At 51.2% G+C, this 25,568-nt stretch overlaps 9 protein-coding genes across 9 annotated transcripts; 6 read left to right on the top strand and 3 right to left on the bottom strand.

Annotated features, from left to right (window-relative positions):
• Positions 1-898: 898 nt before the first annotated feature.
• Positions 899-1,814, top strand: Asppvi_000022 (SDR family NAD(P)-dependent oxidoreductase; the record flags this gene model as incomplete). Its single annotated transcript, XM_043296335.1, has 4 exons — positions 899-1,277; positions 1,356-1,553; positions 1,581-1,622; positions 1,699-1,814. The coding sequence occupies 4 exons, from the start codon at positions 899-901 to the stop codon at positions 1,812-1,814; spliced, it is 735 nt and encodes a 244-aa protein (XP_043152270.1).
• A 1,193-nt stretch (positions 1,815-3,007) lies between these two features.
• On the top strand, positions 3,008-4,471 carry Asppvi_000021 (fungal specific transcription factor domain-containing protein; the record flags this gene model as incomplete). The annotated part of the gene is given in 3 exon segments (XM_043296334.1): positions 3,008-3,370; positions 3,385-3,700; positions 3,750-4,471. The coding sequence occupies 3 exon segments, from the start codon at positions 3,008-3,010 to the stop codon at positions 4,469-4,471; spliced, it is 1,401 nt and encodes a 466-aa protein (XP_043152269.1).
• Positions 4,472-5,052: 581 nt separating this feature from the next.
• Asppvi_000020 (uncharacterized protein) lies at positions 5,053-6,925 on the top strand (the record flags this gene model as incomplete). The annotated part of the gene is made up of 5 exons (XM_043296333.1): positions 5,053-5,225; positions 5,304-5,582; positions 5,640-5,815; positions 5,869-6,236; positions 6,287-6,925. The coding sequence occupies 5 exons, from the start codon at positions 5,053-5,055 to the stop codon at positions 6,923-6,925; spliced, it is 1,635 nt and encodes a 544-aa protein (XP_043152268.1).
• Positions 6,926-8,467: 1,542 nt separating this feature from the next.
• Positions 8,468-9,537, top strand: Asppvi_000019 (uncharacterized protein; the record flags this gene model as incomplete). The annotated part of the gene is made up of 3 exons (XM_043296332.1): positions 8,468-8,861; positions 8,921-9,195; positions 9,289-9,537. 3 exons carry the CDS (start codon positions 8,468-8,470, stop codon positions 9,535-9,537), a joined length of 918 nt encoding a protein of 305 aa, XP_043152267.1.
• Positions 9,538-10,648: 1,111 nt separating this feature from the next.
• Asppvi_000018 (uncharacterized protein) lies at positions 10,649-10,989 on the bottom strand (the record flags this gene model as incomplete). Its single annotated transcript, XM_043296331.1, has 2 exons — positions 10,649-10,753; positions 10,813-10,989. The coding sequence occupies 2 exons, from the start codon at positions 10,987-10,989 to the stop codon at positions 10,649-10,651; spliced, it is 282 nt and encodes a 93-aa protein (XP_043152266.1).
• Positions 10,990-13,142: 2,153 nt separating this feature from the next.
• On the top strand, positions 13,143-14,090 carry nscE (NAD-dependent epimerase nscE; the record flags this gene model as incomplete). The annotated part of the gene is made up of 1 exon (XM_043296330.1): positions 13,143-14,090. One exon carries the CDS (start codon positions 13,143-13,145, stop codon positions 14,088-14,090), a length of 948 nt encoding a protein of 315 aa, XP_043152265.1.
• A 999-nt stretch (positions 14,091-15,089) lies between these two features.
• Positions 15,090-17,060, bottom strand: Asppvi_000016 (DUF4246 domain-containing protein; the record flags this gene model as incomplete). The annotated part of the gene is made up of 5 exons (XM_043296329.1): positions 15,090-15,689; positions 15,739-16,686; positions 16,736-16,814; positions 16,875-16,942; positions 16,992-17,060. The coding sequence occupies 5 exons, from the start codon at positions 17,058-17,060 to the stop codon at positions 15,090-15,092; spliced, it is 1,764 nt and encodes a 587-aa protein (XP_043152264.1).
• Positions 17,061-17,765: 705 nt separating this feature from the next.
• On the bottom strand, positions 17,766-19,130 carry nscD (prenyltransferase nscD; the record flags this gene model as incomplete). Its single annotated transcript, XM_043296328.1, has 1 exon — positions 17,766-19,130. One exon carries the CDS (start codon positions 19,128-19,130, stop codon positions 17,766-17,768), a length of 1,365 nt encoding a protein of 454 aa, XP_043152263.1.
• A 473-nt stretch (positions 19,131-19,603) lies between these two features.
• nscA (non-reducing polyketide synthase nscA) lies at positions 19,604-25,182 on the top strand (the record flags this gene model as incomplete). Its single annotated transcript, XM_043296327.1, has 4 exons — positions 19,604-19,911; positions 19,970-21,074; positions 21,131-23,797; positions 23,878-25,182. The coding sequence occupies 4 exons, from the start codon at positions 19,604-19,606 to the stop codon at positions 25,180-25,182; spliced, it is 5,385 nt and encodes a 1,794-aa protein (XP_043152262.1).
• Between the last annotated feature and the right edge of the window lie 386 nt (positions 25,183-25,568).

Here is a 25,568-nt window from a genome sequence, read left to right as displayed (position 1 = left end):
CCATTCGCTATCAAAGGATGGACTTGGGACCTATTGTTTCAATCCGAGTTAGACCTCCGAGGATATTATTCCTCTCCAAATTGCGGTATTTTTGCAATTGTGGGGTATTTCCGGGGACGCGGGGAAGACAGTTATCATATTACATACGAAGCAACTTTGCCGGAATTATCAATATGGCTGGGGTAATGATTAAAAATTAATTGTCCATCCTAAAAGGGAAAGGCGAGGTATCGAAGGAGCCTTTGCAGGCCTTTTGTGGTACCCAGATTGGCTTTATACAGTATCGCAACAGCTTCTGCTATATACGCTCGTCTTGAGTAATTTCCATTGTACTATGGTGAACGACTTGCATTGAACATATTGATCATCTCTCGTTACAGGGGTGCACTCGAGCCACCGCAGAACATCTTTAAAGTATCACGACAAATTCACCCTTAATCAGATCCGAACGATAAGTATATGGTGGTTGTCTACAAGGTAGTTTCACTGGCCAGACCAAGAAGCTAACGTTATCTGGAATGTATTCATATGCTCTGTGAGTCATACGCAGCTCCCAGCATGATCTACCTCTTTGCGTTCTTAGAATACCGCCCCTAGACCTGATCCTGAAGCCTCTTAGACGATAACCTTTTACACCCGAGACCATGGTATCCCCGCTTTGTTCGCGGGCGGAGGTGTTTTGGAGGGCTCGAATATCGTGGACAGGATCGGCGTGCGGTCGGTCCGGGCTTGTTGAAAGCCGAGTCGCGTGGACATGACCGGTGTTCAGGACGGACATGGAGAAAAGATAGGAAAAGCAAAGCAACGGCTAGAAATTTAAACTGAGAATCCCCCATAAGAAAGCTGGGTCACGAATTTATATGATCAACTAGCGAACTTCGCAGTCCGAAATCCAGACATGTTATCTCAATCAAACTGCCGCCTGTCCGAAAAGACAACCCTCATAACTGGCGGTGCCTCGGGGATTGGTTTGGCAGTAGCCCAGGTCTTTCTGAGCGAAGGAGCGAAGGTGTTCATTATCGACTATTCTGCTGCAAATATCGAGTCAGCCCGAACGCTATTGCAGTCCCGAGGCTATAATCCCACCAACTATATCTTTCACCTTGCTGATGCGGCGGATGAGGAGTCAGTAATTTCTTTTGTGGACAATTGTGTTTGTGACTTTGGCGGGTTGGATATCGCAATCTTCAACGCCGGCATTGGGGGCAAGCAGAAACCACTGTCTCAGTCATCTGCCGAAGAGTATGATGACATTATGAGAATCAATGCTCGTGGCCGTATGACTCACCTGAGTACCATTGGAATTAGTAAACAAAGCTGACTTAGGCCAATAACAAACCCCACAGCATTTCTAGGAGTCAAGTATTGCGCCGCGAAGATGCAAAGTCTTGGTACTCCAGGTAGTATCATCATTACCGCCAGTGTGGCTAGCCTAATGGCACCCCCAGGCCTCTGTGCATACAACATGTCCAAGTTTGCGGCTCGCGCTCTCACGGTGACTGCTAGCTTGGAGTATGCAAAGGATAATATCCGGGTTAATGCAGTGTCGCCAGGTATGGTTAACACTGACATGATAAAAGGGCTACAAGACGTGCAAGCTCAAGTCCGCGAGATTCCACTAAGTGAGTTCTAATTGCCCTTGGAGTTGCTTGGGAATCAACAAGACAGGCCTGAATACTGTACTAACTCTCTATACAGGAAGAATAGCAGATCCGGCAGAGGTAGCAAAAGTATTTTTATTTCCGGCCAGTGATGACGCATCATTTGTGACTGGTAGCAATTACCGGATTGATGGTGGCGTGGTGAACCATTAACGCAAAACGGATCATGAGATAAATTCTCTTTGAAAGGGCCGATCCCTCATGTACCTATGATCTCAGTCAGTCAGAATGAGACATTAGAGTTACGTACTCTGTCCTGGCATTCATTTTTGATGGCTTATGTTTCCATTTTTCATTTGCTGAAGTGCCATCTATCATTTTTAAATAACTGATTACAAGTATTCTGGGAGTTGTCCGCCAAATCCTGTCTAATGATGTTTAAGCCTTCATAGCACGGCGTATGTTTGCAACTGGTCATTTTGTTGTATCTCCTGTTACAAGGTTTCCTCGAAAAGGAAGCTGAAAACCCCACACCGGAAACTAAGTTCCCTGGTGGATCCCGAAAGTTACCCCGCAGCTACGGCTAGGTACATTATGCATATGCGCCGCCGCCGCCTCTGAAAAGTAACTTCGCCGTTTGAGAGCACCGCTGAGAAGCTCATAGTTTTCGAGAGGCTTTCACCACACCAGTACCTACTTCGAAGCCATTATTCTGTAGAACTTATTGCCTCTTTCCCCTTTCGATCCCTTCTTACTTTTCCGAAGTTATCCCAGAACCGAGCTCGATGCCTCCAATGCCAACATGGATGCCTGGACCCTCGGCTGCCGAAACTTTTCAAGATTCTCCAAGCCGCAGTCTTCCAAATAACAATCATCTCGGAGAAGGCGAAGGAACAAATTCAGCGCACAAGAGGCGCCTGCGTGCGTGCCAAGCCTGCCGGGACATGAAAATCCGTTGCCATCCGCTCCCTGGTCAGGGGGCTTGCAGAGCGTGCGCCAAAGTTAACCGGACCTGTATTGCAGCTGGACAACCGCGGCAAGGCCAGCGGAAACTACCCAGGGTCGCCGAGCTCGAGAAGAAGATCGATGCTCTTACCGAGTCGCTAAAAGCTCAGACCGGGAAAGAATATATGTCATCGTCTGGACCTCTCGCTGAGGAGGCAGCCAGAAGTAGTGGGGCATGCAACTGGAGGGCCTCAGAATCTGATCCAGAACAGCAACTGAATTACGATCAAGGCGTTGACCGAGAATCTCAATAAACCCAACGCAGTCAGACAAGCCCCGATGTGATTAGTCGTGGGCTTCTGAGCCCAGACGTGGCATCCCGGATTTTGAACAGGTTTCTTTGCCAGATGAACCCACTCTGTCCGATGGTCGCAATTCCCAGTGACACATCACTACAACATATGCGCCGGCTAAAGCCAGTTCTGTTACTCACTATCCTTGGCGTCTCAAGTGGTACCATTGTTCCGCAGTTGCAATCCATTCTCGGTACCGAAGTGGCGCGCCAGATCGCTGAGCGTGCCATGTTCCGCACAGAGAAGTCTTTGGATCTCATACAAGCTATGATAGTGTACGCGGTATGGCATCTGAAACACCGGGAAACTAAAGCTCCAGGCTTCAGCCAGTACATCCATTCCGCCGCGGTCATGGCAATGGAGATCGGGCTTGGGAACCGGTTGAGGGCTTCTCTGGCGAAAAGTAGGGAGGAGGAGGCTGAGATGCGACGGACCTGGCTCACTTGCTATTATGCAACCATTTCATACAAGGTGGCCCTTTCCAGTATTCCGAGGAAGACTCACTCACAAACCACAGTGTTTCCGTGATTCTTCACCATCCGCCACTGATTCGATTCTCACCATACATTGACGAGTGCCTGAAGTTTTTTAGCGAGGGCCCTGCACCTGCAGCAACAGATCTCACCCTTTGCAGCCTAATACGCTTGACTCAAATAACGGAGGATGTCTCCCTACTATTCCACTTGGATGATCCCACTGCAACCATATCCATCGATGATCCAAGGACGCAGTATCTTCTAAAATTTTTGAATACAAGACTTGAAGAGTGGAAAGTGGATGCGGCTGGCCACATGAATTCAGGTACGTCTACCGCCGGCAAGCATGTTGGTTTTCCGGTTAACCAAAGAAGATATACTTGAGCATTCGTTCAAAGTCACCCGTCTTCTCACACACGAAGTTGCCCTTCGATATGATTACAATGCAGACCCAAGTTCAACGGCACGGATTTTCACTGCGGCACACTTTGATGCGCTAGCCACCTGCGTTGGCAGCATCAGTCGAATACTGGATTCATTCATTCACATGGACTTGAGGATGTATCGTGTAGTCGAATGTCCATATATGACTTGGACTCTCTATGCCACTATTGCGATGATACGACTCTCTGGAATTCTTCGTTTGCCAGCACCAAAGTTGACGGATATGTTGCTTCCCGAGTCGAAATTGGAACATTACCTCAACACAGTCATACTAAAGTTTACATCGCTGTCCCAAATGGATGCCAATCCAAGTGCGGAAAGCTTTCTACACGCGTTTCAGCGATTGAGATCTTGGAATAATCAGAAGAGCACTGGCAGCTCAATCCCGCTTGTAATGAATGAAATTCGAGCTGGTATTTGTGAGACCAAATCAAGCGACAAGGAGAATACGGAGACTGGACAATCTACACACGCGGCTACTTTGCTTCATGTCTCGGAAACGCAGTCTGACAAGTTTTTAGGCTCTCGAGAACCACTGTTTGATCCCAGTTCTTTAGTTGACGATCCGCCCTTTGATACAGAAAGCTGGAACGCGACCGCAGAGAACTTGGGTAACCTCGACCCTTTCAACCTTGGGATTTGGTTTGAATAGTTAGCTTTGTTATGCTAATACGACACTCATGTTTTTCTACTACTGGCGGCCTAATTTCCATTTTTTTGTGGCCCGAAAGCATTATGAGAGCTCAATGTATACTAGTACTGTAACTTTACAACTGTTGTAGTACAGTTGCACAAGCCTATGGCAACCTCCTTTTACGGTGGCCTAGCAACGCCGCAAAGTTTCTTTTCTCCCCGCTTATCCGATTTGTCTCCCAAGGTCGGCTCACTTAGTTCACGAAAGGTTGGAGACAATCGCAGTCACGTGCTTTCCGACTCGGTCTCCGACTCGGTGAAAGTCTCCGACTCGGTGAAGCACATTCATGGGGTGCGGATGCCTTGGAGCACGGACATGGACTAGTGGCGCGCTAAGGGCCCATGGCAGTGTATTGTTTGTTTGGAAAATCGAGCCTGTCGAGGGAGACGAGTTCAAATATCAGAATATATTCCATGTAGATTTAGTTCGAAGCGCACTGATTGCTTTAGTATATATTTCGATAATGTTATGTGCTCGCAACCAAGCCCCCAAGAGACGTCCAAGCACGTAACCCTGCAATTGTGATCTTGGAGCACAGTATGGCCGCCACAACTCTGAAGACAGCTTTGCTCGGTGAAGTTCAAGGAAAGACCGCAGACGGCGTAACACAGTATCTCGGGATAAAATATGCCTCCCTTCGAGATCGACTGGCCGTCGCCGAAGTTACTGACCATGGGAATCGAGATATTGTCCTCAATGCGACAACTTATGGGTAAGTCAATATGCTGTATTGGGAGGGAATATTGCCCGGAGTCTGCAGGATATGAATTGACAGTAAGAATATTCGCAGACCTACCGCCGTTTCTCCACCCTTCGGTTGCGAGCTGGAGCAGAGTGCAATACAGCATACGCTTCCTAGAAAAGCGATTTCTCAGTCCGACGTCAGTTGTCTTACCTTGAATATCACGGTTCCATCTGGTACCACTCCAGCCTCTAAGCTACCAGTCTTCATTTTCATCCACGGAGGTGGGCTTGTCACTGGAGGGACCTCCTGGCCTCAGTACGATATGGCGCGATTTGTGAGATTGTCAGTCGAGAAGAAACTCCCCATTATTGCTGTCTCCGTAAAGTACATCTCACTTTCATGTCCTTCTCCACATGCATAGGCTCCTGCTAAGTATAGCAGCTATCGTCTAGGAATCTTTGGATTCCTCACCTCAGAGGAACTTAGAAACGCTGGATATAAGCCTAATAACGGTCTCCGGGACCAGAGAGCAGCAATGTTATGGGTGCAAAAGCATATTCATTGTTTTGGAGGGGACAACCAGAATGTTACACTGGCCGGAATGAGTGCGGGCGCGGGTAAGACTCCCTTCCCACTTGACTATCCACTGCATAGTTGACTTACCAGCTAGTAACAGCGGCAGTAACCCTTCACTTGCGTTGCAGCGATAACTTGTTTTCAAGGGCAATAGCAATGAGTGGCAGCTACTTCATGACGCCGCCATTGTCCTTGGATGCGCATGAAGAGGGCTATAGGCAGGCCATGAAGGCATTAGGTCTGGCAGATATGACTCCGGAACAGAGGCTTAGGGTTTTGCTTGACAACCCCGCGCAGGAGTTAATGTCCAAGATTCCACCCACAGTGCCGATAGCTTTCGCTACTGATGGAGAAMTCATCCCCTCGGCTATGACTTTTGCCCAGACAAAGTCCTATGGGGGTATGAAGCCGGAAGCAGACGGCGCGTGCATAGATTTGATGATTGGTAATGCGCAGATGGATGTAAGTGGAGAGGTTCTTCTCTAGTATTTCATTTAATAACAAACTTCAAGGCTAGCATTTGCTCCTTTTCTACTCCACATTGGAGGCAGAATGCGGCACAAAACCTGATCACGGCAATGTATGATGTCCTTGCGGCGAAACCGGCTGAAGCACGAGAGCTTCTTGAGAAATACAGCATAGCATATGATACTCCAGATGATGAAGCGTTTTCCGCAGTGCTTAACTTCATCAACGACGTCGTATCCTTTGCACCAGTTATGAGCTTCGCCCAGGGCTGGAAAGGAAACGTACATGTCTATTACTTCAATGAAGGTAACCCTTGGGAAGGACCTTGGAAAGGTCAACCTTCTCACTTACTTGATATTGCATACCTCTTTCAGAACTACAGTGAGTATTTAGGCGAACAGCAGCAAGCTGTAGCAACCGCATTCGCAGAAGACTTTTTTAGATTTTGTTACGGATTTAGTCCTTGGCCCGTCGTTGATAAACAGGGGAACGAAAGGGGTTTCGCGGCGCGTGTATATGGTCCAAGTGATAAAGGACTGTCTGCTACTATAACAGCACAGCCTTATGGGGGTGAAACCATGCGGAGGAACATCATTTTTGGCAAGGCCGATAAAGTTTCCTTGGATGATTTGCTGATGGTGGTGCCGAAATTTGCACTCCATGCATCCGTTGGGATTCAGTAGCCTTTCCAATTCATTACTGAGGCCTACATTGGGTCTCGGCATGCATCGTGTATCTGGCTCTGCGTCATCAACCTAGCCAGTGAAAGGTCGCTCAAATCTACATCCATAGACTGCTAAATTATGGCTTTCTTACTTCCAACTACAAGTATTTAGCTGTCGATGGACTTTGCCAGATTACACGCAATGAGACCATATACATCAACGAAAAGCTGGCAAATACACCAAGACGCAGCCTGAGACAAATAGACCAGTGGGCCGGGGAGAAATTTCAGAAATCAAAACTCAACAGTGGGTGATTGTTTGTAATGAACTGAAGGATTCACCGCACCTAGTGTATTCAAAATTGGTGCCAGTTCCTGGCGCAATTCCATGTCAAATTTTACATAACTCTACAATTTTCCCCCCTACAGGCCTATTTAGAGTGGCATAACTGAACCTCTAAAATCGAATCCAACCCTCACTGAACTCATAGTGGTGAGGGTTCAGTGCCTAGCCTACGGAATTGCACCGGTCGCGGTTTCCCTAGGGTGAAACTAATTTGAGTTTAGTTAAACCTACTGGATATGGTTTTTGCGGTTTTTGCAGTTTGGTTAGGGATTTTTTACTTACTAATCACTAATTTCTAGCATCTCTCTAGGAGTTTTGATATTACTAGATCCTCTGATTTAGGCTACCTAAATATGAAATATCAATTCAAAATATCCAGGGGACGCAGAGAGCCAGTGGAGTGAGACGTCGTGGGTATACATGTTTGGTGGGCTCGGGGTACAGTGTGGTGATAGATCAGCTAAACGATAAGGAATGCAAGTACGGAATTCACACGCAGCACGACAGGCCATGGGCGGCCCACGAAGGCAATATGGAGAGGTGTGATTAATACCGTATCTGCAGAGGGCTTCATGAAGTCATATATGATTTAAGGCGAGTCCAGAAAGATCTAGATTCCGCGGGCATTTCCGTTTTCAGACTACTGTTTGTCCTGCTACTAGACAGCTCCAATAGATACTTCCAAAGGGCTTCAGCATAAATGGCGTGATGCTTCCGTGGTGGTCCACCTTTGTTGGGCGGTGCTCTGCTCTACCAAATGCCATCTGTGAGGTAGATAATTCAGTGCTGCTTATAGTGTCATAAACCTGTACTTTAATGGGGAAGCTGAGCGTTAGTCCTGGTTTGAGCACCTACGTGATGATTGTTAATGACCGGACCAAGGGACAATGGTTTTCGTGGGGCATCGAGGCGTGGAGTGATTACTAGTACAACTGATATTTTATGAAAAAGCAGTGCTATTAACGACTACTAAATTAAAAAACTGGACCCCAGCATCCTTACTACTATTATATGTAATTCTCGCTCTATCTAGATTTCCTTTCACAACGCTGCATCTATCACCCTGCATATCTACTCCGGAGTATGCATGCATTATTGATGGTTGCAACGCCAGGGCCGATGTATGGCAAACAGATTACGCGTATCAGTGACTATATGTAAGCGGTGGATTCCATTCCCGGAGACTTCTATCGGCGCAATTCCAGTCAAACCACCATGGCAGCTATATATCGGTCGTGTCGGGTACGCCCTTTGCCTCCTCGAGTCATCTCCCGTGAACAACTTCGCTATGTGACTTGCAGCCGGAGAGCACTGGGTCTTGCGGCAAAATCCCCCGCGACGGAGCCTTCCACTTGCGCCCCCGAAAGCCCAATTCAAAATACACCGAGATCCACCAAACCTGGAAACGAACAATACTTCAATGACATTCTTTTCCGCAGCAACAAGACAGGACAAGTCGCAATTCGCGTACCACCAAAGTTCGCTTCCAAGGAGGATGAACGCGAGTATCAAAAACAACATCTGGCGGTTGCGTTTCGGGCCCTCGCCCGACAGGGCTACGATGAGGGCCTCTCGGGACACATATCATTAAGGGACCCAGTGAATCCCGGTAAGTAGTAATGCAATGTACAACGCCCATACAGTAGCTTACATGTTCCGCCCGTGGAGAACACTTTTGGATCAACCCATTGAGCAAACACTTCGCCATGATGCGCGCCTCCGATCTGGTATTAGCCGACGAGCACGGACACGTTCTACCCGGAGGAGCTCAGCGGCCCTTCAACGTGGCCGCCTTTGTAATCCACAGCGAGATTCACAAGGCACGCCCGGACGTCAATGCAGCCTGCCATGCCCATTCGATTCACGGGAGGGCATTCTCGTGCTTCGGGAAACCACTCGAAATGATCTTTCAAGATGCGCTGAAATTCTATAAGGACCACGCTGTATACCCCTGATATGGGGGTGCAGCTCTCACCGCCGAAGAAGGGGCACGGATTGCGAACGCCTTGGGCTCCTGTCGAAGTGTCATCCTACAGAACCACGGGTTGATCACCTGTGGCAGTACACCAGACGAGGCCGCATTTTTGTTCATATCTCTCGACCGGTGCTGCCACGCCCAGCTGATGGCCAATGCGGCATCCGGTCCCGGTTGGGAAAAACGTCACATCCCTAAGGAGGAGGCCGAGTGGGTTCAGAGACGGCGTGGGAATTCGAATCGGATGTGGTTATCGTTTCAGCCTTATTTTGACCAGGAGGTCGAAGCAGACCCATCGGTATTGGAGTAATCCCCTACTTGCAAGCCTTGTACCGAATGGGAAAAGATATGTTAAGTGGGCTTGTAGATTTCCGACTTATCCCTAGTTAATTTAACAGGCCCTGCACTCTACGAATACTCTAGGATAATCAGCTTCATGGTTTGCTTTAGTATCACTCCGGCTACAAGATTGTGTCCACTCATGTCCACCTTGTGAAATGCCATCCAGGTTTCTACTGCTGGCGGTGCATCTAATTCTTTCCACATTGGCTGAGCATTTCTGTAAGTCTGATTATTCAAGAAACATAATAGACAGATCTTGGTTCTCTTTGCTCTCCTTTCTCGCTCAAAATACTGACTTTTGGTGCATGGGCCACCTAAGTCTCTAAGACGACAGGCATTGATATGTCGTTCAATCAAAAACCTCCATGTGAATGCGGTCCTGAGCCACAGCCAAAGCCTCCAAGCTCTTGCTCTGGGTCTTCATGAAGGGCTGAGGCCCGCAGATGTAGTAGTCCGCATCAGGAAGAACAGCCTTGTCTTTGATCTAAGTCAAGTCCACGCGCCCAGTATGATGGCTATGATGACAGGGGCATTCCAGACATTCAAGACAAAAGTCTGCTTCAGGAGAAGATATGGAGCCCATGCAGATATGAGGAACAACATCAGAGTTTTTGTGGCATTTGACAAGTCGCCTCTAAAACAACTTGCAAGAACTCGCCTCATTAAGTAGATTGACAAAAAAATGCCAACAGACTTCCATTTGTTGGGCGAGAGATCTGGCTCACCCTTCACCTCTTGAGACTAAACTGAGAGATGCCACAATCAACGTAATTCCGTGCCACGCCCAAGGATTCCTCAACAATAATGACAATAGAGTAAGGCTGTCATTTAACACGTTCTCTAAGTACAATGGCATTGGGGTGAGTGCAGTGGAGAATCGTAGATAGGAGCTGATAGGTATACCGCGTATGAACTCTCCAAAGTGGAGTCATATTTTCGACTCATATTTCCAACTAAACGCTGTCCCAGGCTTACTGCCAGTTATTGGCGTTTTGGCTCTCTGTTGACTGGCTGCACAAGTTTATTCTTGTTAGCGATGTTGAACCAATCCATAACTCCAGGAGGGGAAAAATAGCATACTAAGCCTGGCCCGAATGGGAAATCGCCTGGTCCATCTGTGAGCAGACCTGGTTTATAGAGCTAGCCGCACTTTGCAATCTTTGGATGCCATTTCTGAGCGCAGCCTAAAAAATATTACGGATTAGTCGAGTGCTTCTGCTTAAGAGATGAGTTTTGGCCTTACAGCGGCGTCGCCATTCCACTTTGCGGCGACACTTGTATAATAGGACGAGGCTTGGTTGAGTTCGGCTAATGCTTGCTGGCAGGCGTTGCTCTGTCGTTCCTCCAGTTGAAACGGAGCCGCAGCCGCGGTGGCTATAGTGGCAACGAGAGCGAAGGATATCAGCTTGGTGAGGTACATGATGGTAAGTGCAGGCGTTTGGAGGGTGACAAAGTTAAGTTATACTCCGTACGATGTGAATATGTTGAGAATATTGTTAAATGATAAGACAAACAAGAGAATATCAGGGCAATTCGACCAGAAGTATTTATATCCAGGCACCAACACACCAACTCTCAACAACTCTTAGGCCACCAGCGCCAGGCTCAGCCTCATGGGATCAACAGCGAATTAGATACTCAAATTCTTCCAGACGTATTTCTATGCAAATCCGGCTACCAACACACCAACTCTTAATAACTCTTTAGGCCACCAGCGCCAGGCTCAGCCTCATGGAACTCAACCATTCAGCCCTGCTCAGGAGAAGCGAGTAAGCAACCACGGGATCTAATTTAAGAACCACCAATCAACGGAAAGAAAATCCCTAGCCTGTTGGGATTGGCGCTTGGTTACAGAATATCTCGTATTCGGAGTGGTAAGTTGTCCACTCAACGGATACCAAGGTTTTAGCACCCACGCTCTTGGGTAGTACGGAGGACCTAGGTCTCCACAGCTGGGCACTGCCGTGTTTGCTGATCCCCGAAGTTTATATCACGTTTACAGCGCAGGAGCTTCAGAAGACGACTGAGGAAGATCTAAGATTTACAAAGAAACTCATACTGAATCACACATCCACACAGGGTCAGGGTGAGGTCTGCAACTTCTGCTTCCTAGAATTTGGATTTGTCACTTGAAATCGCAGCAGTTCAGTGCCAGCTGGTTTGAATTTGTCTGAACTCAGACTGAATGCAACTCTAATCTACAAGAGTGATAATAATCAGACCCTACCTATCCCAGCATGGGATGACCAACATCGCATGCACGCTTGTTGCCTGCATGTTAGTACTAATTCGATGACGTCCTTGACCCAGAGGTCCTACACCAATGGCTGAAACATCTCTTGGAGTAGGACAGCTAGCATATACTAGGAGCGCGACTTTGCAAAGTGTGGATCAAAATCCCTTACATAGTAGTTTGCTCGCACCTCCCACACGTTAGGATGACGGAACATTGGAATACCGCAGTACAATGCAAACCGGCCTGGCTTTAACTACACGGTCGTTAAGCAGACAGAATGCCGAGAGAAATAGCCGCAGTCTGTCGTGGCAGCTTTTCGAACATTGACGCATCACGGAAGCTTCCAATAATTGTCCTGGAAAATGCTATACTGATGCAGGAGGGATCCGAGAGGGTCGGCTGGATATTAAAATAGGGTGTTTTCCCAAATCTGAACAATTGATCGGTGCCAATCCATGAACCATTTCGATCAGCACGCACTAACTGTTACTTGAACTTCTAGTCATCTTATGTTCTCACAGGACGGACAAAATATACGCAGCATTTGCATCGTCGCACCAAGATTACCTGGACTTTCTCCATAAAGCTGAGGACAAGGGCAAAATTACACCTCAAACTTTCAAGTGCAGTGACGAGAGATGTATGGGATAAATAATCAACATAGCAGGGTTTCAGTGCCTGGAGGCGAAAGTTTAGGACTGTTGGGTTGCCGCTAGAGGATGACCAGGCTCCAGTGGGTGTTGGTGAGGGGGCCGAGAATGGATGCGCCCAGGGTTGGGCAGGATCTTCCTGCGATGGCTACTTTGGGCATTTTACATTGAACACTCGATTATGAGACAGATGAGGAGAGTGCTGGTGCTTTTGATGTACGATGATATATGTATGTCCTTCGAAGAGGACGATGACTCAAGCCAGGAAGCAAAACGAAGTTGATGTCATTGGCTGCATAAAACTGCCAGTGAGATTAAATTTACCAGTCAAGCATTAAAACGAGAGTTATTTAATGTCATGGAAGTCTGTTGTGATATTCCGTACCTTTACCCGGAGCAAATGTTAACTGGTCTTGATGACCAAAGCGTCAACATTGACTATGACCCTAATTCATTATTCAACCATGACCAGGATATTTGAGGCGTTACAATTGATCAGCACAATCAGCTTCAATAAAATATATCCTGCTAGGAGCAACTTGTCTCCAAATAATCCTCTGTCCGCATCAACCTAAACCCCTAAGTCCGATGTCCCAAAATCCGTCTCGGTATATAGCGCGGCTGAGCCCCCGTCCTCCGCATCACCAAGAATACCGCCAAGCTATCGCTCACCCCACACAGTACAGAATGCACATCTTCATAACCGGCGCAACAGGCTTCATCGGCCGCGTCATCACCGAACTCGCCATCCAACAAGGCCACACCGTTCACGGCCTCTCCCGCAGCCCCCAGCGCGACGAGCTTCTCACCTCCCTCGGGGCCGTCCCCATCCGCGGTGATCTAGCCACACACAACATTCTCCGCGAACAATCCGCAAAAGCAGACGCCACCTTCCACCTCGCCTTCGACCACGACTTCAGCAAATCCTACGACCAAATCATCAAGCTCGACACTGAGGCCGTCGACGCCCTGGCCGCCCCGCTAGTCGGAACCTCCAAACCCCTCATCGTCGCCAGTGGGATTCTCACCGTGCGCCCAGACCGAGACAACATCGTCGTCGACGAGTCGGCGCCCTATGCCGAAAACACCAGGGTCAGGCGGCATCTGTGCGAGAAGAACGCGCTGTCATGGGCGGAGAGGGGTGTGCGGGTTAATGTTGTCCGCTTCCCGCCGTATGTGTACGGCCGGGCGAACGAGACGGGGTTCGCGGCAAGAATGGTCAATATGGCTGTTGATAATGGGGTGAGCGGGTATATTGCGTCTGTAAAAGATGGGTGCGTGAGCAGTGTGTATGTGGACGATGCAGCGGCGCTGTTCTTGCTGCTGGCGTCGGATAAGACTGTTAAAGCCGGCGAGATATTTCACGGGACGGGCGACTGGGATACGACGTATGGGATGCTGGCCGGAGCGATTGGGAGGGCGGTTGGGGTCCCGGTTAGGGCATTTGAGAGGGAGGAGGCGGAGGAGAGGTGGGGGGATTTCCTGTCAAGGTTCTTTGGGCTGACGATTCGGGCTTCGAATGGGAAGGCTGTCGAGAAGTTGGGATGGAAGCCGTCGGGGCCGAGTTTGGTGGAGGAGTTGGAAACGGGGAGTTATCGGCAGGTAGTGGAGAGGTTTAAGCAGATGAAGGACTAGCAATTTGATATCTCATGACTCTAGTAGAAAAGCACATGCGACGATTCCTAGAATCTGAATGACCTGCAAAGCCCAAATGTCTACATCTTTCAAGGGTGCAAACCACGGATCGCCCGCTTTAAAGCAATTCGACGGGCGAAAGGATTGCCCATCTCACGTCCCTTCTCCAAGGGGTATACGAGGAGAAATTCCTGCTTAGCAAGTTGTCTCCTGTCGTGAAGCAGCAGCCTGAACCGTTGCCGGGGTCTGCGTGCCCCCAATGAGCCAATCCTCATCAGCTTCGCACTTGACCACGGAAAAGCGATGGGCATCTGCGCCATGCGCCTCGCCTGGGACCGGCCGCTGCTCCTCTTCATTTCCGCAAGCAGATTTCTCGACGCGGATATCATGCTCGTAATGCACCTTGGCGGATTGATCTACTTATATTCTCGTTAAGGATCTAAGACTGTAGCTATCAGGAAGAAGGAGGAGGAGGATTTCTATTTCACTTCTTAAAATATTAATAGTAGTACCTAACTTCTTATTCTAAAGTGTCATCTTTAATAACTATAGAAATTAAGTTGCACAGCTCTAAATGAGCACACGCGCCCTGCTAGAATACAATTTCAAGTTATCCTATAAGAGTAGGGTCAAAAGTCTAACTGGCAAAAAAGCAGAGAATGAAATTCCAGGTGACGAAGAAATATCCTCGCGTGCCAATGAAAGTATCCTATACCCGCGATGTCTCGGTTTGCGGTGTAAGTGATGGTTTATCATTTTGGAATTGACACGTAGGCTTACATATGGACTAGCAATCTCTCAGGATTGGATTTTGGGATGTTATATCGGGTCTATCCGTACAAGACGCTACACTAGCTCTCCCAGTACCGGTGCTGTAGGGTCCCTGAGAAAAGGACGTTGAATTTCTTTCTGATTGCGTAGTGTAGATGTAATATTACAAGAAAAGTCCATAGGAGACTGAGGTACGGAAATGGTGGACCTGGAAAAGGATGGGGAAACTCAGTGTTCGCATAGAGAAAAGTGCCCCGTTTCGAAAACACGATTGGTCTGGATAGATTTGGCAGACCTCTCGTCCATAAGTTTCAACCGATACTCCTTGGCTTCATCCATAGTCATCGGTGTAAAGTCAACAGTCTTATGCACCATATTCTGCAACTCGACCGGTAATCGCTTCCCCAATACGTCGTCGACGGATTGCTTCCATTCCTTGCACCAGTCCTCTCGCTGGGGCGGGACATTAGCGGTCGAAATAATTCGTCGACTAGGGTCAATGAGGAAAAGCGCGAGAATCTTGCGGTGACCTGGCTTAGAGCGATCAGAGAGCGAGAAGGCAGAGACGCGGTGCTGCAGTGTGTTTGGGAACGTCAAAAGGCGTCCTTCACGGCAGGTTACCGCTCCCAGGTCTTGAGTTATCTGTTCCTCGACGAAGCCGCCGGCACTGGGCTCAAAGCCGAATACACGCAAGAATTGGAACTCGCCCTGTTCATAGTAAAGGTCATCGAAATGTCTGTCATCGGCACGGTGACGGAAGGAGAGGGTGTTGTCGGTGATGTTTTGCGAGTCATAATAGTAAATCGCTGTAGCACAAATCCGCTCGTTCTAATCTTGGGTTAATAGCTGATATTTGCTGGGGACGATTTTGCCATACTAGTTGTCCTTCAATGTGCCAGGAGCCCCCTTCATACTCTGGTTTCTCAGGCGTAAGCTCGATGTTGGCCAGCTTGACAATTACTTGCAATCCTTCCTTTGCAAACTTTGACTGCAGATCGACTGCGTTTCGACGATGACCCGTAGGAGGCTCAAATCTAGACGGCTCGGGTTGCTTAGGCTGTCGGGTATTCTGCCATTTCTCCAAGCGCTCATAGAATTCGTCCTCGTCTGATTCGTCATCCTCCAGCTGAGGTTCAGGCTCCGCGCTCGGAAGGTATTCAACCTTGTCGTACTGGATCCGACGTGGGATATTATAGTCTCGTGTTAGGGATATATCCCACAGAGGAATGACCTGTGTGAGTATCTTTTCAATCACGTGGTACAGATCTCGGTGCTTCGCTGGGTGCAGATTGTTGATGTATGAAGCGATCTGACACTCGCCATTGCCATTGAATTTGACTTCACATGGAAGCCACTGAAAATGGCGGCTGTACGGATCATGGTCGGACATTCGACGACGAGGATGCTTCGGTGGCGAATCTGGAATCTTTGTCATCTCCCCCTGCCCTACATTTAGAAAGCAGTCGTCAAGCCCAATCGGCTTGTCGCCGAGAACTTTTGTGCGACCATACACAAGTGGGAAGAGCGATGGGTGGACCAGGTCTACAACCTTGTTGTCAGACCTAGGGTGATAGTCCTTCTCCTCTACAGGCACGTCTTCAAGGGGCTTGACAAGGTCCCGAAGCTGCTGCTTGAGCTCCTTTGGAATGGCCACATCTGACTTGACCACACCGGGATCATAAGCCGTTAGGATTCCCGTCTTTTTATATTCCGTAGATTTCCACCGGAGCTCCGCGAAGATATAATCAATCATCCGTTCAGTGATATCTTGGCCGCTATCAGAGATTTCTTTTCGCCATTTATCGGTTATCTCTTGGTTGAAAACCTAGCGTGCGTCGGTAAAGGCCTTGGAAGGGAGTTAATCAACCACGCACCTTTTTATCCCAATCCGGCTTATCAGTGATTGCCTCCATTATACGCATCATGGAGAGCTCCCTCCGCGTGAACATATAACTGTCTGATTTAACCTCTCTTCTAGGAATCCATGGCAACTCTGGTCCAGGCAACTCTTACCCAACATAACCATTTTGGATATCGCTTTCATCCAAAGCGTTGGCATAAACAACATCTGTCCATTCTCGCTAAGATTTATTAGTATCAGTTGCCTCAGCACACAAGCTGGAAACATACATGGGGCCGGAAATCAAGGGGCAGAGTAAACCCCGGAAGCTCGAAGCGCGTTGACTCTACGGTGGACATTGGGACCGATTCAGATCTAGGCGTAGAGTGACGTAGAAAGTGATTCTCGAGAGAAAAATGCCTTCTATCATTAACAGGATGATGGGTGACGGTTCGCGCAGCTCTCAGGACGGGGCCGTTTTTGTACAGTTTGTGGGAGGATTGAGAGATAATGGAGTTGCTGAGCAAGTAAATGGCACTTCGTATATGAAAGGAAGAGCAGAATGCCATTGCATTGACTCTGGCCAGGGTGAAGCGATGGCCCACGCTTTATAGTCAGTCATATCCCAACTGACAGCTGGTTGTCAACCAGTTGCAGGGTCCAGGCACAATCAGGCACGACCAGGCATGCAGGGGCTTGGCATCATTAGGCACCCGGCCCACAATAGGTAGCAATGTCACAAGGCTACAAAGCCTCCAGACTAACCCGTTTGGGACGCCTTACGGGGTGGTGAGTTACGGTTGATTTCCAACAGGGACTATGAGTATTGGTATCTGCGCCACTGGTCCTTATACTCTGAGGGCCTCTGCTCTGGTCGGATGGTTCGATGACAATTCCAACATGAGACTCATTATATTGGCAAAGTATTGCTGACGGGATCAACGTGATGGAATGCTAGTGTGCTTGCTATATAAAAAAGGTCATCAACAACAACAGCGCTCTGTCCAAGCCTGGATGCATTAAGTACGTCTGAATACGCTAATGCTCCAACAGCCGCTGCCGGCTTACTCAAATCTACTCCTCCGCTGTCCATTCAGCTCCACCTGGACGGAAGCAAAGCGTCGATAAACCTGCGGAATAAAGTACGCGGTGATGTCCAGCTCCTCCTTCTTGACTGCAACCGAGTAGAAAGCTTGGGCACCCACGCGCGTCTCCAGCTCCTCAGCCGGCACGATGTCTCGGAGGACGTTCAGGTAAGCCCTTGGATTGTGGTGTCCCTGGCCGTGACGCTCCAGGAAGCCAATCACTGTCTCCGCTGCAGCCAGATCACTCTTGGCATGCTTGCGCACGTTAATGAACGCTTTGACATCGGGAAGTCCAAGGCGCGGCTGGATATCGTAATAGAAGCCTACACCGTGGTGGCCCGATGGGCCCTCCTGCCCCTGGCCTGCTGGCACCTGCTCTGACGTGGGGAAATCAGACGGCAGTCCGTTCAGCTCATACCACAGCTCCCGCAGCTTGTCGAGGACCTCCATCGACAAGGGCCGGCGGCCTCCGATGGTCATGACGGTTGCAATGTGGTCGAAGGAAGTGTTGTTTGTCGCGACGTAGAATTTCACCCTCGAGTCTTGTACCTTGCAGCAGTCAATGCCGGTTGTTCCACGAGGACTAAGCTGGCGCCCGTCGGGGTGGTTTGTCAGAAAGTCTTTCACTAGATTCAGACTGTCGAGACACACGTCTTCGCCGTAGGCCTCACGCATTGCTTTTGGAATGATAGTGCTGAGGAGCTGGCTGATCTGTTCGGGAAGCCGGGGATACAGGTACATCTTGATCTCGATGGCGTCCGAGTCGGGCGAAAGCTCCACGCCAGTCAGCACCGACGGACCCGCGTACTTCTCCCGGTCGGCCTTGTCGGAAAACCGGGAAACAAGATGTGGCTCAAACGTCCAGAAGAGCGACAGATCGAGATTCGGCAGGGTGGTGGTGAGGTCTTGCAGAAACGCCCTGGTCGCCATGTCATTATTCGGGTCGGCCGCAGTCCCCGTCAGAGGGCCCAGAGGCTCAATGTAGTTGCGGATATAGGGCTTTCTGTCCGCCGTGCCAAAACGCCAGCTGTAGCTGATGGGAGCACCGTCTCCCGCAGCTGCAGCCACCCGGCTCCTGTACCACGGTTCGGCCGACTGGGGCTGAGGACCGAAGGTTGGGACTATCTTGAAGCGATGGAAGAGTAGGCATTCCACCTGGCGATGCTCGGGATAGCCCGCCTCGAGCATCATACGGGCAAGGTGTCGGCCCGTCAGTCTCCACCAGAACTGCTCGTCCTCAGTCCCCACAGGGAGGGAACGGCAAAGCGCATCGAAAATGGGCAGTGGCGCGGCGTTACCTGGGGATGCGCCACGGCTTTTGCCATTTAGCGGAAGAGGAGACATGCTTGGTAACTCTGTGAGGATATGTATGACCCTGGTGGATGGCAAACTCAGCCTTTAATAATCGCTTTAAGAGCTCCCGGTCTCCAAATGAACTCTGTTGCGAGATGTAGTATCTGTGGGCCTAGAGGTTTGGGTTTGAGCAGTCGCCGGGTTATATTATTCCTTATCGGTGTCGGATTTTGCATAAGCGCGCCGTTTCCGAATATTGTTCGGCCTTTGCGGTTTCATCGTGGCCAATACGAGGCGGATTCTAGGAATCAGGAAAAAGCGTTCGTTGCGCATTTTACGATGTCTCGGATTTTGCATATCTCGGATTTTAACCGAGTCGACTGTAGCACAAGTGGAATGATGCCTGTCTGCAGTTTACTTATTATTGTGCCTCAAGGGGCCGTAAATCCAACCATATCTGGCTTATGATTCCTGCAGGAGGGCATTGATCGGCACTCAACATCAACATCGTTCGAAAAACAATCATGGCGACACCTCGTGGACAGACAGTATGGTTCGGGAATGAATTCCCCACCGATGACCTGAAGGACTTGTTCCGGCGATTGCACCAACACAGCAAGGACCGGCGGTTCAGGCTGCTGTCGGTCTTTCTCGATGAATCCACGGCGATTCTCAAAGAGGAGGTGGCCAACTTGCCTCAACAGCTCCAGGAGCTGGTGCCTCACTTCGACACGGCCTGCACGCTCGCCGAGGTGGACTTTCGCCAGGGCGCTCTAGGGGCTGCTATGGAGAGCGCGTTACTTACGATACTCGAACTTGGCATGCTCATCGGGTATTTATTTTACTCGTCCTGTGACTCTTGGACTTTATTGATCTAAGGAACTGTCTAGGAACTACGAAGCTCAGGATATTGAATGGGACCTAGATCCCTCCCAGACCATTCTCGCGGGCCTGAGCATCGGCATCCTCGCCGGCGCTGCCGTGGCTCTATCCAGCAGCCTGGCAGATGTAGCCAAGGTCGGAGCCGAAAGTGTTCGCGTCTCCTTCCGTCTGGGGGTGTATGTCGCCGACGTCTCGACGAAGCTCGAAGCGCCCCAGTCGGATGGAACGCTTCAGAGTTGGGCGCACGTCGTCACGGGGATGTCGCACGAAGCAGTTCAGGAGGAGATTTCTCAGTTCAATGCAGTCACACAGAACCCGGAGCTCACCAAGGTCTTTGTCAGTGCTGCGGACAAGACGTCCGTAAGTGTGACTGGGCCACCATCACGCATCAAAGCCGCCTTCCAACACTCGCCCAGCTTGCGATACTCCAAGTCGTTACCGCTCCCCGTGTACGACGGTCTCTGCCACGCGCCGCATCTATACAGTCAGGATGATATCGACACCGTTATAAACAGCGCCAAGTCTGTGATCCCATCTTCCCGGCCTGTGCGACTCCCCTTGATCTCCTCCCAGACCGGCAAACCGTTCGAGGCCAAGACAGCCGGCGAGCTCTTCCTGGAGATTGGCACCGAGCTGCTGACCGGCACAATCTACCTGGACAACGTTACGGCCGGTATCCTAGAGCACGTCAAGCTTAAGGAACCGACAGGAAGCTATCAAATTACCTCCTTCCGCATGTCACAGGTCCTGAAGGGTATCCTGACTGCCATCGAGACCGACTTCCCCGCGCTGGGGTGGGTCCGGCGCGATTTGGTGTCCTGGGTTCACGGAGACTATGGTGCCCGCCGCCCCTCTTCTTACGCGGCGTCAAAGCTCGCCATCGTTGGTATGGCTTGCCGGCTACCTGGTGGCGCCAATGACCCCGAGCTGTTTTGGGAGCTGCTTGAGCAGGGACGCGATACCCTCACTACAGTGCCACCGGACCGATTCGACCTGAACACACACTATGACCCTACAGGAAAGACGGAGAATGCGACTCAGACTCCGTTTGGAAATTTCATTGATCGGCCAGGCTACTTCGATGCCGGGTTCTTCAATATGTCCCCGCGTGAGGTAAACTCCTCTACCAACCCCGGCTTCCTCCTGCAACGATACTAACAATGGAATAGGCCGAGCAAACGGACCCCATGCACCGGCTTGCCCTGGTCACCGCATATGAGGCCATGGAAATGGCAGGCCTCGTCCCCGGCCGCACCCCGTCCACCCAGCCAAACCGCATCGGCACATTCTACGGACAAGCGAGCGACGACTGGCGAGAGCTGAACGCCTCCCAGAACATCAGCACATATGCGGTGCCTGGTGGCGAGCGCGCCTTTGCCAATGGGCGAATCAACTACTTCTTCAAGTTTTCCGGGCCTTCGTTCAACATTGACACCGCCTGTTCGAGTGGCCTGGCGGCAGTGCAGGCAGCCTGCTCGGCACTGTGGTCCGGCGAGGCCGATACGGTCATTGCTGGGGGGCTGAACGTCATCACCGACCCGGATAACTACGCCGGGCTTGGGAACGGCCACTTCCTCTCCAAGACGGGACAATGCAAGGTTTGGGACAAGGACGCCGACGGGTATTGCCGCGCAGATGGAGTCGGGTCGGTCGTCATCAAGCGGCTGGAAGATGCCGAGGCGGACAACGACAACATCCTGGCTGTGGTTCTGGGTGCTCGCACGAACCATTCCGCTGAGGCTGTCTCTATCACACACCCTCATGCTGGCGCGCAAAAGAACAATTACCGCCAGGTGCTGCACCAAGCGGGCGTCAACCCCCTCGATGTGAGCTATGTAGAGCTTCACGGAACTGGCACCCAGGCGGGTGATGCGGTGGAGTCCGAATCGGTGTCCGATGTCTTTGCGCCCTCTGTGCCTCGCCGTCGACCCGATCAGCGTCTGTATCTGGGCGCAGTGAAGAGTAACATCGGGCATGGTGAGGCAGCGGCGGGCATCGCTTCCCTGCTGAAGGCGCTCCTGGTGTACCAAAAGAGCATGATTCCCAAGCACATCGGAATCAAAACCGAGATCAACCCTATCATTCCCAAGGACCTCGATCGACGCAATGTGGGTTTGGCCATGGCGAACACCCCCTGGCCACGGCCTGCCGGGAAAAAGCGTCTTGCTGTCGTGAACTCGTTTGGAGCGCACGGCGGCAACACCACCGTCCTCCTGGAAGACGCCCCGGAGAGAGTGAAGGTTTCAACCGAGGACGACCGCACAACTCACCCAGTAGTCATCTCCGCAAAGAGCAAGAAGTCCCTGCAGGCCAATATCGAGAAGCTGCTGTCGTGGCTGGATCAGAACCCCGACGCGGACCTTGCGGACCTCTCGTACACCCTCTGCGCGCGGCGGATGCACCACAGCATGCGGTTTGGGGCCGCAGCCTCCGACATCGCGGCTCTAGAGAAGACTCTCCGCTCCTGGCTGGACAGTCCCAAGGCGTCTGCCGAGCTGCGGGCCATCCCGAACGACGCGCCGTCCGTGGTGCTGACCTTCACTGGCCAGGGTGCCTACTACCGCGGCATGGGCCGGGAGCTTTTCGCCGAGTTCCCCTATTTCCGTACGGAGGTACTCCAGCTTGACCAGATTGTACAGCGGCTGGGATTCCCGTCCGTTGTCGCCGTCATCGACGGTAGCATTGACGATGGGGCCGCGTCGCCCATTCTTACACAGCTTAGTGTTGTGGTGCTGGAAATTGCCTTGGCACGCTTCTGGTCGCACCTAGGCATTCGCATCAGCGCTGTCGTGGGGCACAGTCTTGGTGAATACGCTGCATTTGCTGTTGCCGGCGTCATCTCCACTGCGGACGCTCTTTACCTCGTTGGACGGCGCGCGCAGCTGACCGAGGAACGATGCACTCAAGGCAGCCACTCGATGCTGTCCGTTCGCGCATCCGAGGATGATATTGAAGAGCTTATTTCAGGCAGCCCCGAGACTGCTGAAATAGCCTACGAAGTGTGCTGTCGCAACACCCCACAAGATACCGTCATCGGCGGCACTAAAGAGTCTATCAATAGGATCCGCCAGGCCCTTGAGGCAAACAGTATCAAATGCACGCAGCTGGATGTGCCATTCGCCTTCCACACCGCGCAAATGGAGCCCATCTTGGACTCGCTGGAGACGTTGGCGACGCCGATCGCGTTCAAGGCTCCCAGCATCCCCGTGCTGTCCCCCCTGCTCGGAAGCGTTGTGTTCGACCGCAAGTCCATCAACGCACAGTACCTGCGCCGTGCGACTCGCGAGGCTGTGGATTTTGTCGCGGCCATTGAAGCCGCTCAGGACTTCGGCGTGGTAGACGCCAAGACGATCTGGATCGATGTTGGGCCGCACCCCATTTGCGCTGGCCTTGTGCGTGGCATAGACAGCTCCGCATCCGTGATCTCCTCCTGCCGACGCAACGAGGACAACTTGGCGACCATGTCCAAGAGCCTGGTCACCCTCCACCTGGCGGGGCTCACGCCCTGCTGGGCGGAATACTTCCGGCCCCGCGAGCGGGAATACTCGCTGCTGAAATTGCCCACCTACAGCTGGAATGAGACCGACTACTGGATTCCGTACATTGGAACATGGACGTTGGACAAGGCACTGCTCAAGTACGGGGAAAAGAAAGCCCCTCTGTCTCTGTCTATGTCGCGCCCTTCAGCACTCCGCACCTCGTTGGTTCACCAGATCACCGCTGAGACGGTCGAGGCGACAACGGCCACCCTCCATGTCCTCTCTGACATGCAGCATCCTGATTTCCTGGAGGCTCTACATGGTCATAGGATGAATAACTGCGGCGTTGCAACTTCGGTATGTCATTTATTCTAATTTTTTTGTCTTTCCGTCTGTATATATGCCTGCAAGAAATCTTATGGCTAACTTTTGTACAGTCTATCTGGTCTGACATGGCCTTCACTGTTGGTGAATACCTCTACCGCCGACTCATTCCCCAGGTCAAAGATGTGCACATGAACCTGTCGGACGTCGAAGTCCTGCACGCCCAGGTCGCCCTCGAGAAGAAAGGAAGCGTCCAGCCGCTTGTGCTCAAGGCACACCTGGACCTGTCCACTAGCTCCATGTCACTTGCCTGGTTCAACGCGAGCGCCGAGACGGGTGAGTGCGCCGCCGAATCCTTCGCTACAGCCGTGGTACGGTTCGAGGATCCAGCCGCGTGGACCAGGGAATGGGACCGCCTCTCCCATCTGGTACTGGGCCGCATTGAGGCGCTAGAACAGCGCGCCGCAGAAGGCAAGGCGAGCAAGCTCTCCAAGCCACTGGCCTATGCGCTCTTTAAGAACGTCGTCGACTACGCGGACCGGTATCGGGGGATGGAGCAAGTGGTGCTGCACGAGCACGAGGCCGTCGCAGAGGTGACGCTCGTCGAGGAGCGGCACGGCACCTGGCACACGCCACCACACTGGATCGACAGCGTCTCGCACCTGGCCGGCCTGGTCATGAACGGCAGCGATGCGTCCAATACCAGGGATTACTTCTACGTCACGCCCGGATGCTCCAGCTTCCGTCTGCTGAACCCGCTGAAGGCCGGCGGCAAATATCGCAGCTACGTGCGCATGTTCCCACAGCCGGAGGAGGCGAACATGTACGCCGGCGACGTGTACATTCTGGAGGGCGAGCGGATTGTGGGCATGGTCGGCCAGATTCGATTCCGTCGCGTGCCGCGGCTTCTCATGGACAGGTTCTTCTCGCCCGCTGCGGCTTCCCATGCGGAACAGCAGCCGCAGGAGACCACTCCCAGCGCCACCAGCGTGAAAAAGAGCACTCCTCCTCCTGCTGCTGTCCCTGTCGCAGTCCCAGTGCGCTTGAGCAACCCAGCCGCAATCCCATTCCCCGCCGCCAGCAAGAGCCAAGGCTCCACACCCCCGCTCACCCCTCTCTCCCAGGAAGAGTCTCCCGACGAATCCGCCGTCGTAACGCCGGCCACGTCGGACCGGGGCGATCCGGTAGACGCCGGCGTGGTGGGCCAGTGCCTGCAGGTGATGGCTCGTGAGACGGGGCTAGAAGTCGACGCGTTGACGCCGGACGCAAGCTTCGTGCAGCTGGGTATCGACTCGCTCATGTCGCTTGTGTTGTCAGAGAAGTTCCGTGCCGAACTGGGGATCGAGATTAAGAGCTCGCTGTTCCTGGAATGTCCGACTATCGGGGAGATGACGGCATGGTTGGAAGAGTATTGTTAATAGATCCTCCTTTGCCTTTCCATATAGAAATTTGTCTTAGTCATTTGTCAATCAATCTACAGCTAACATCTACTCAATTCCTCTAATCCCTGAAAATGGTAAAATATCTATAAAAGTAAATGGATATCTACTACAGACGTGTACATTCTCGGTGAGATACTCTTGGATTTTTCCAACCTTCAGTGGGCTTTCTGTAGAACTTCTCACCGGTTCACAAGCTTGATCCTGTATTCGGGTGTGAAATCGGCAAGCCACAAGGTCTGTTTACGAACTTGGATCATCAAGCCAATAAGGACTATTCTATATAATTATGTTTATGTAGCTAGTTAAGCACCTATCTCGCCCACACTGTCCAGAATCACCATCCCTGACCACCCTCATGCCAA

Source organism: Aspergillus pseudoviridinutans (assembly GCF_018340605.1).
Source record: "Aspergillus pseudoviridinutans IFM 55266 DNA, scaffold_1, whole genome shotgun sequence".
NCBI lineage: Eukaryota > Fungi > Ascomycota > Eurotiomycetes > Eurotiales > Aspergillaceae > Aspergillus > Aspergillus pseudoviridinutans.
This window is presented reverse-complemented; position numbering and strand designations above follow the sequence as displayed.